The sequence below is a fragment of the Seriola dumerili genome, unplaced genomic scaffold (assembly GCF_002260705.1).
Source record: "Seriola dumerili isolate Sdu_G_001 unplaced genomic scaffold, Sdu_1.0 BDQW01001700.1, whole genome shotgun sequence".
NCBI classification, from domain to species: Eukaryota; Metazoa; Chordata; class Actinopteri; order Carangiformes; family Carangidae; genus Seriola; species Seriola dumerili.
In genome coordinates, this window is record NW_019175955.1 from 14,527 (window position 1) to 25,106 (window position 10,580).

General features: G+C 44.1%; 1 protein-coding gene across 1 annotated transcript in view; it reads right to left on the bottom strand.

Moving 5' to 3' along the window:
* Window positions 1-316: 316 nt before the first annotated feature.
* Window positions 317-10,580, bottom strand: part of LOC111238858 (serine/threonine-protein kinase NLK2-like) — an 18,775-nt gene continuing 8,511 nt past the window's right edge. The window contains exons 9-12 of the mRNA XM_022768567.1: window positions 3,792-3,878; window positions 2,229-2,427; window positions 2,015-2,108; window positions 317-642 (exon numbers count right to left, since the gene is read on the bottom strand). Coding sequence (XP_022624288.1) covers window positions 594-642; window positions 2,015-2,108; window positions 2,229-2,427; window positions 3,792-3,878 — 429 coding nt within the window. The 3' untranslated portion in view covers window positions 317-593. The remainder of the gene's footprint in view (window positions 643-2,014; window positions 2,109-2,228; window positions 2,428-3,791; window positions 3,879-10,580) is intronic.

Genomic DNA, 10,580 nt, shown 5'->3' on the forward strand with positions numbered 1-10,580 from the left:
AAAAAGGAAAACAAAAACCTTGGCGGTCACGGTGTCATGTTGTTTGGCGGGTGATGATGGGAGCTTGTGATTGGCTGATCTGAGTGTTCAGTGTCCCCGATGTGTTTCAGTTAAACCATATTGCACAGGGCTGGAATGACTTCAAAAAAAAAAAAATCAACTAAGCAACGATTCTACCAAACAATTAAAATCATTATTCATTAACGTCTCTACTAACGAGTACCGAGTTCAGTTTTTCTCCTCTTATTATTCCTCCTCAAGCACTTCAGCAGCATTTTTTTTTTTTTTTTTTAATTCAGCACCGAAAACGCCTCGAGCATCAGCTGATCAGCCGTCTGGGTCGTTAAGAGTGAAGCTGTAGTTTTCATATTCAACAAATTTCATTGATTTATACCGAGAAAAAAAAAATATTTGAGGGTTTTGAGGAGGGTGGGGTCGGGTGTCGTTTCCTCTCTGCATCTCGCCACATGAACAAGAAGAAACAAAAAGAAGAAGAAAAAAAGACCCAAACTCTTCGGTATTTTCAGACGCCAAAGCCGATGAAATCCTTTCTCCAGCTGCTGTCGCTCCTCCAGCCCCAAGAGGACGGCCGCTCATCTCTCCTCCTTCCTGGACACCTTGGAGGAATGCCACGCCGTCGACCTGCGGACACAAACATGGAACATAAAGAAAATACATAAAGTGACTGATACAAATAAAAATATTCATGAAAGTCAATATTGGCAGGTGGTAAAATTTGACTTCGATGAGTATTATTGATTGATTTATTAATTATTTTATTCTTATTCTTTTATTCTTGCACAGTTTATAAAGCATTTTGCTGGATGTTCACAGTCAAGTCTCTTTTATTGTCTTTGTTGAAAAAACTAGAACCACCGCCTCACGTTTGTATCCCTCCGCCAACCAGACAAGACACAGGAAATATGGTCACAGCCTCTCCTTCCTCAGTTACAGCACTGAATATGACCAGAGGTGCTTCTACAGAACACTATGATGTCACAGCGAAGTTGACCTTTGACCTTTGGGATATAAAACGTCATCACTTCATTTTATCCGTATTGACATTTGAGTTAAATTGTGTCGTAATTAGTGTCTGAATTAATGAGCGTTTGTGTGTCAGATGTAGAGAAACTCCCTCTGGGCGTTCCTCATATATTACAGTCACTGTGACCTTGACCTTTGACCTTTAGCCACCATTTTCTAATCAGTTCATCGTTGAGTCGAAGTGAATGTTCCGTCATGATGTTACTGGGATATCGTGTCAACGAGAACGAGACGGACGAACAACAAGAAAAACAGAAATATCGCTGATAATCAATAGATATAATAAATAAATAGATCAATAGTATCAGTGATACACTTTCATACTTCAAGTCTATGGAATGAAAGGTCACTGAAGTTCAATCATTATGTCAAGTTTGTTCCTCCTCCTCCTCCCCCTCCCTCCTCCTCCCTCCTCCTCCTCTTCCTCCGCTCCCTCCCTCTCGACCATCCTCCTCCTCCCCCTACTCCTCCTCCCTCCTTCCTCCTACCCTCCTCTTCCTCCCTCCTCCCCCTCCTCCTCCTCACTCCTCCCCTCCTCCTCTTCCTCCTCCCTCCTCCTCCTCCCTCCTCTTTTCCTCTTCCCTCCTCCTCCCTCCTCCTCCTTCCTCCTCCCTTCCTCCTCCCTCCTCCTCCTCCCTCTCTTCCTCCCTGCTCCCCTGTCCTCCCTCCATCCTCCTCTCCTCCCTTCTCTCCCTCCTCTCTCCTCCTCCCTCCTCCCCTCATCCTCCTCCCATACCTCGTTCCTCATCCTCCTCCCTCCCCTCCTCCCTCGCCTGCGCCTGCTGATCCCCCATCCTCCTCCTCCGCTCCTCCATCATCCCCCCGTGCCCTTACCTCCGCTCCTCCTTCGCTCACTCCTCCTATGCCTCCCTCGCGCCTTGCACTGCCTGACCCGCCTGGATCTTTTCCTCCCTTCGCCTCATTCCTCCTTCCTACCTCCTCCTCCCTCCTCCCTCCTCCTCCTCCTCACCTGATGAAGGTCTTGAAGGCAGCACTCTGAGGGTTGATGCACAGCGGCACCCGTTTGCCCTGCTGGTGCTCCGTGATGAAGCGATGGATTAACTCTGATGTTGGGAAAAGAAAAGAAGGTCACACAAACAGAAACAGCTGGAAATGTCACAGGACCAGTTCTAAACCCAGGAGACGTCTGGAGACCGTGAACGCGTTCAAAATGGCCACCGTACCTTTGCCCTGCCACACAGACAGCAGACTGTTCTCGTAGCTGTGGCTGAACGGCCGCTCAGCTACCGGCTCAAAGTCCCGGGTGTAAACTCGGCCGCTGGGAACGGAGTAGCAGCACTGACACATGCAGGTGTGGTAACGCAGGCGCCCTTCGTCCAGGTAAGGGTGGGAGAGGGCGTCGCTGCCAGAAATCCTTTTAGTCTGGAGGAGAGAACGCAGTGAGTGACCGGAGAGAGGAGCTGACAGGAAGTTCATGCTTTACTGGATCCAGTTTGGACTCGACTGCGAAGCTCAGTGGCTTCAGTCTTAAACACACCGTCCTGCTGCAGCCAAAAACTGTAGATTAATCCGCCGCTGAAAATAGTCCCCAACAAAATGCGCTACTTATTTCCTCCTGTTTCTTTGATAAAAACTGTTTCAATTTAAACTAAATATTTAAATTAAACAAAATATTTGCGAGGTGTGTCCAGAAGGAGTTCAGAGACGAACTAGCTCACTGTTGTTTGGATGACAGGAAGCAGAACGTGGAGCCACAGCAAAGGGTCTGAATACTTTAGTAAATGAGATTAACTTCTATAAGTTTTTTAACTCCATCATTCTGTGTTATTGAGTTTAGACTGATGGGTGGAAACATGAAGGGTCTGAACACAGCTGGAAAACACAGCTTCAAACTCGCAGGATGAGCAGCTCAGTTAATGGATGGATGGTTTGAAAATCTGTCCAAACACAGAGAAACAGTTTTACTTATTTTTACTTGTTGTGTCACTAAACGGTCTGGTCCTCGAATATTTCAGAAATATTTGATGTGCTTGAGCCCAATATGTCTCTAAGATCTGCAGGAGCTGGTCACTTACTGGAGTTAAAATTAAACTGAAACTGAACTAAAATGTCTTTCAGTCGTTATGCTGCCGGAACCAGCCACCAGCCGGAACCAGCCGGAACCAACCGGAACCAGCTGGAACCAACTGGAACCAGCCGGAACCAGCAGGAACCAACTGGAACCAGCCGGAACCAGCAGGAACCAGCTCCCAATGGAGATCAAATCAAGCTAAAAACTGCTCTGTTCTCCTCTGCCTTCATCTTATCTTGTATTTTAATTAGATATTATCTTTATTATACCGTTTTCTTATTTACTTATATTTTTATTCTTCTTTATTTCTGTTCAGCACTTTCCATGACCTCTGTGTTTGATAATGTGCTATACAAATAATTTTGTGATCAACACTGACAAAAGCTGAAGCTGTGTGTCAGACCAGGGTTAGCTTGATATTTTTCCCTTATAGTTTTCTTGCAAAATTCCTAGATGTATCTGTGCAGTTTGAGTTAGTAAAAGTAAATAAATTATAATGGATACGTATGTTTCTATTAAATTTATCTCATATTTCATGTGTAGAACATGTTAATTAAAAGATTTTCTTCGGTAATTAGGTACTGTCACTTTAAGAGAGAGCAGCTGGGACATTTACTCAGTGAGGATGTGAACAGAGTATTTCTAGTGATGCCTGACTGGATGACTGGACAGCTGTAAGCCGTCAGTGTGTCAGTGTTAGTTCATCTGAACTCACCGGATCAAAGACCAACATCCGACAGAGCAGGTGCACCGCCTCATGAGTGGCTCCGTCAGACAGCATGTAGAGCACCGACAGCGACGGCTGAGGACGAAATGTAAAGAGCTTCTGAAAACCTGCTTCTCAGATATAAACACAGTCCATCAGTAACATGTTGTCATGGTGATTCTGTTTGTGTTTACTAAAGGGATGATCTTGTTAAGTGGATTGAGTTTCAGCCAGATGCGACTGATCCGGTTTAAAACATCAGTGACATTATGAAACTCATCGTTATTTTTATAAAGTCACAGCCAGGGACAGACTCAGGTTTTAGTGCCACGACAAACTGACCTCATGTGACCTCACATAAAATGTTCCCAGCAGTAACGCACTTAGATGTGAAGTTGGGGATCAGACATTTCATTTCCATCAAAGTTTACAACCAGAGGTTCACTCAGGGAGAGCAACAACACGGACTGTGTTCTTCCCTGGTTCATCCTCCAGCCCTCCACCAGGGTCAGTGCAAATCGCTTCAGTACAAACATGTGAAAACAGAACCTCTGTGGTGGAGGTTAAGATGGATTCTGCCCCCTGGTGGACACATTTCAATAAGGAAGCTTTGAGTGTTTCCCTGAATATATATCGTTAACAGGGCTTTCTTAAACTCTTAAATATTAGAGTGAGACAAAAATCTACTAAATATTAGTAGTGGTGAACTAACAGAGGTAACCGAGCTAACAGGGCTAACAGAACTAACAGAGCTAAGAGTGCTAACAGAACTAACAGGGCTAACAGAGCTAACAGGGCTAACAGAACTAACAGGGCTAAAAGAGCTAACAGGGCTAACAGAGCTAACAGAGCTAACAGAGCTAACAGGGCTAAGAGAGGTAACAGAACTAACAGGGCTAACAGAACTAACAGCGCTAACAGAACTAACAGGGCTAACAGAACTAACAGGGCTAACAGAGCTAACAGGGCTAACAGTACTAACAGGGCTAACAGAACTAACAGGGCTAACAGGGCTAACAGGGCTAACAGGTCTAACAGGCTAACATGGGGGGAGGACTAACAGAACTAACAGGGCTAACAGAACTACAGAGACTAACAGGACGCAACAGAGCTAACAGGGCTAACAGAACTAACAGAGCTAACAGGGCCTAACAGAGCTAAAAGGCTAACAGAACTAACAGAACTAACAGGCTAACAGAACTAACAAGGCGAAGAGCTAACAGGCTAACAGAACTAACAGGCTAACAGAGCTAACAGGGCTAACAGAACTAACAAGAGCTAACAGGAATAACAGAACTAGACAGGACTAACAGAGCTAACAGAGCGCACAGAGCTAACAGGGCTAACAGAGCTAACAGAGCGTAACAGGGCTAACAGAAACTAACAGAGCTAACAGGACTAACAGAGGCTAACAGGACTACAGAGCTAAACAGAGCGCACAGAGCTAACAGGGCTAACAGAGCTAACAGCTAACAGAGCTAACAGGACTACGAGCTAACAGGACTAACAGAGCGCACAGAGCTAACAGAGACTAACAGGCTAACAGGGTAACAGAGCTAAACAGAACTAACAGGGCTAACAGAACTAACAGAGCTAACAGGACTAACAGAGCTAGGACTAACGAGCTAACAGAGCGCACAGAGCTAAACAGGGCTAACAGAGCTAACAGGACTAACAGAGCTAACAGGACTAACAGAGCGCACAGAGATAACAGACTAACAGGGCTAACAGGGCTAACAGAGCTAACAGAACTAACAGGGCTAACAGGCTAACAGAGCTAACAGAGCTAACAGGGCTAACAGGGCTAACAGAACTAACAGGACTAACAGAACTAACAGAACTAACAGGGCTTAACAGGGGCTAACAGAACTAACAGGGCTAACAGAGCGCACAGAGCTAACAGGGCTAACAGAGCTAACAGGGCTAACAGGGCTAACAGAGCTAACAGGCTACAGGGCTAACAGAGCTAACAGGGCTAACAGGGCTAAGAGCTAACAGAGCTACACAGGGCTAACAGAACTAACAGGACTAACAGAATTAACAGAGCTAACAGGGTAACAGAACTAACAGAGCTAACAGAGCTAACAGGGCTACACAGGGCTCTTCATAGCCTCCTCTGTCTCTAAAGACGACGTCTCCTGAACATATTCTTCATTCGACTCATTTAAACATGTTTTATTCTCTTAGTGTTTCAGTGACTGTTACTGTCTGTTCTGAGGTTGGAACTCTTTTCTGTTTTCGTTATTAAGTCGATAGATTGTCTTATTTTCTCCTCTCTGCCATTGTTGTGTTGTATTTGTTTTGTGTTGTTTTGCTTAGTTTCGTTTGCTCTTCTGAGCCCCCCCCCCCCCGAAAAACAAGACCAGACTCTCAAAGGGTTCATCCTGATAATAAATAGATTTGACACCAAAAATATTATAAATATAAATATAATATTTCTCTTTCAAAATCATAAGAGACATGCAGGAGAGGAGACGTGTGCAGAATTTAGAAGGTTAAAAATCTGTGTGCTGAACATAAAAACATCTAATAATTAATTATTAATTCAAAATGAATGTGATGCAGTGATTATTTTGGAGAAGTGAGTCAAACCTGAACAGATACCACAGGTTAACATGTTGTTTCTTCTGTGGGAGAATGTGTGAGAACAGAAACTAGAGTGTTGATGTTGGTGAGGATTCAGAGCAGACCACGCAGTCACGACTGTACCGGTTTGTGCGGCCCCTCAGGATGTGGGCTCTGGCTCCTTCACAGGCCGACGCCAGGGCCGACAGAGGGGAGTTCCCAGCAGGTCTGTGATCAGATCCAGCTGGAGGAGAGAGAGAGAAACAAGTCAGGTGGAAGTATTCTGGATTATTATTTAGTCAAAACAGCCTGATAAACCTGACTGATGGACATCACTGAGCTCCCTTCACAATAAAAGCTGAACCAGGTTTATGAAGCCAAAATAGGGCTTTATAAAACTGGTTCAGCTTTTATTCTGAAGAGAACTCAGTGGTAACCTGATGAAAAGTAAAAAATATTACAAAGAAAATTAAGCTGTTTTTGTTGTCTCAAAAAAACGGAAAGAAGCAGAAACGAAAATTCATGGAAATCAAACTGACTTTTACTGTTTCACTAAGTTAAAAAAAACATCAAACTATTGTCTGGTTTTCTGTTTTAAATCAAGATAAATTAAACCTGGATTAGAGGTTGAATTAAAGATCGCTTGGTCTCTGGGTAATTTTATCACTACTTTTTAACATTAGTGACGTCAACCTTTAGTTGGAGCTGTACACATTTTGTATTTTTATCTCACTATGGTGCAATGCTGTTAAATTTTGCTGCTTCATAATAACAGAAGGCATTTTCCCTTCAGGGCTGCTGTTTTTTTGGACGTGCTGAGATATGAACCTGAAGAGGAAATGATTCCCGTCTAAGGAACCAGCAGGTACAGATACACGATGACTGGACAGGTGGATTGTGGGAGTCACAGTCAGGTGAAGCGTCGCCTCGTCTCACCTGCTGAATCGGGCTCTGGCCTGGAAGAGGATCCGTCGTCCCAGCAGCTCCGCGAAGATGCAGCCCACTGACCAGACGTCGATGGCCGAGCCGAGTGCCGGCAGCCCATCAGCACCTCGGGCGCTCTGTAGTACTGAGTCACCACCTTCGCTGGTCATGTGGGTGTATGGCTCCTCCACACGGGCCAACCCGAAATTCACAAATCTGACCAGAGACAACGTGACGATGAGATTTTCATTTCAAACTGAGGGAATAATTCAGTCTTTACTGCAGGTCAGACACATTCAAATCTACTTGTTCAGGATAATTCACTTACTGATTTAATATTGTGAGTAAAAACAGAGACTGAATTTCACAGTCTGACATTAAAACTGTGAAAATGCCCGTTGATGCATTTTTATTGAGTCGTCTGAGTGGTTGAGTTCGTTTCAACGATAGTAATTTTAAATAATGTTTTTAAGTGCAGGAGCAGAGTTTTACCTTGAGCAGGCGCAGTTACTGTTGACCAGCAGGTTTCCAGGTTTGATGTCTCGGTGCAGGATCCCGTGTGCAGGTACTTCAAACCTGAACGACACAACAACAATCACACGTACTGGATCACTCTCTGGATCAGGGCCTCAAACTACAAACCCACCTGCTGGAACGTTTTTTCTGCAGGTTGTGTCAATGTTAAAAGGAAATTAAAAAAAGATGCTTTTGAGAACGGAAAATATTAAAACTGATGTCTGAGCCAGTGATTTGAGACTAATTTAACATGAGGTCGTCAGGACCAGACGTGGCTCCCAGGCTGCTGGTCTTAATGATATCCACGAGGAAACTGATGCTGAAAGTAGGAATTAATTCACAGGGACACACCTGCTGCTGTTTGAATAAATGATTTTAAAATATTCTCACAAAGCTGAATAAACAACATAACACAGAATCTTTGAGAGTAAATCACATTGTGCTGATCAGAACAGAAGATGGAGTGACATCTTTCCTCTCACGCTCGCCATATCAACCATCACTCCTCTGTGCGAGCCGCTCACCTCGGAGGATCTGATAGAGGAAGACCTTGATGTGGTCGGTGGTGAGAGGCTGCGGAGCCACCGATCACTTTGTGGAGGTCGCTCTGCATCAGTTCTGTTATCAACGTAGCTGCAGGGCGGTTTGCTGTCAAGGAAAAAAGCTCTCACACACACGGACTGACCTCCGCCTACACGAACACGATGCATCTCAAGCCACAGGTCTCATTTTTAGTACGAGGACAGTTGCTTAACAACAAGTGTCAATAAAACATAAAAACTACCCTTCGTGGTCGTATCCCTCCGCCACTCAGACTAGTTTCAGATTAAATCCCTGTTTATCAAAGTCATATAATATATAAGGATCAGCCACCGATCGTTATCGGTCTTTTTCTCATTAAAAACATGTGATCAGTGGATCGGCATTAACGCTCCTAGTCACTGATCACCTTCAGACCGATCACCTGTGGTTAATCCTCTGGTGTCTGCGGCTGAGAGAAGCACCGTGTGCTGTCGACAGGCGCCAAAACAAAACATGTCGGCCATGTGGGACTGATATAACGTACGCCATCTGCAGTGCACGACAAACATGATCGGTATCGTCCGATCTCACTATCATAGATGATAAGTATTGGCGGCAAAAAAACGTGATTTGCAACATCCCTAATAAAATACGAACTACTTGTGTGAAATAATAAAGTGAGTTATTGCTAAAAGGTGTTTTGTGAGGCCACACTGACCTTGACCTTTGAACTTTGATCTTTAGCCCAAATTTCTAATCAGTTTGTCCTGGAGTCTAGATGAACGTTTTTACCAGATTTAAAGAAATTCCCTCAACGCGTTACAGAAACATAACGTTCACATGGCAAAACGTGTCATTTGTGAGGTCACTGTGACCTTGACCTTTGACCTCCAACATCTAAATCAGTTTAATCAGTTTGAGTCCTATTGAATGTTTCTGCCAAATTTGAAGAAGTTCCATCAAGGCGTCACTGAGATATCGTTTCCCGAGAATGAGACGGACGGACGACCTGAAAACAATATGGCTGCCGCTCTGACTGTCGCCGGCGCCGAGGATGAAAAAGAAAGAATCACATCGACTCTCCACATTAATATTCACCAGTGGCCGAGCTCACGTCTGCAGCAGATGAGCTGGATTTAGACGACGAGAAGCTAAATTAAGTGAATAAAAAGGAGGACATCAGGGACAATTAAAAGAAGAGAAAGTGGGACAGAAGGCGCGAGGACGTAAATGCACGTGATGAGTGAGGAGGTCGGGTGAACGCTCTGCTGTACATGGAGATGATTCAAACAAACGAAGGCTGTGACTGTGTTTTCCACATGAACAAGGATACATTTCCTCAAAGCAGTCGATCTGCGGAGGCTGCAAATATCCAGAGCCGACAAGACTACGTTGTTCAGTAAGAAAAGAAAACAGACAAAAACATTTAGTCCTCGGCTCGTTTTCATCACCTAATAAAAACGTCTGATTCCGTCTCTCCACATTCACAACAACACCCCCCCCCCCGCGCCCTCATTTACATTGTCGTGTTTGAAGAAGCACAGCATCCTCAGCTCCCTGAAGACCCTCTTGCAGGAGACCAGGTTCTGAGACATATGAGCCATTCTTCAAAGCACCCTTCCGACCGTCGCGCGGATCCGTCACCGACCTGCGGGACGTTCACAGTCACACACATTCTGTTTCAGAAAAGGTATTTCCTGCCAGAGCTCAGCCAGTTTGGTGACATAGTTTTAACAGACTGGGTGTTTTATTATGAAAAACATGCGACGAGCTCTGCTGACACGACTGGAAGATAAACTGCAGCAGAGCACACGCAAATTTACTTCTGTACAGGAATGTCAAACACCTGCTATGATGATGTATATAGTGAATATATCTTGGTGTTGGATTATTGGTGAGACAAAACAAGACATTTTAAGATGTCACCTTGAGCTCTTGGAACTTGTGACGGACGTTTACTGACATTTTAAATCAATTGGAAATAATGTGCAGATAATTAAAAACAATCCTTAGTTTAACAGTCCTAAAATGTAGAATTGAAACTGAATTTTTTGTAGGTGTTTCCCACGTGTTTTAGTGCCATTTATTACAAATCATCAATTTTATTTAATTTTTCAAAGCTTTAAGCTCAAAGTTTTAAGTGTGAAATTTACTTTGCAACACTTTTCATCGTGATGAATCATTAATTTTAAACAAGAATGTCAAACATCTGCTTGTTCCAGCGTCTCACACGTGAGGATTTGATGCCTCACTTTGATATGATGATGTAAT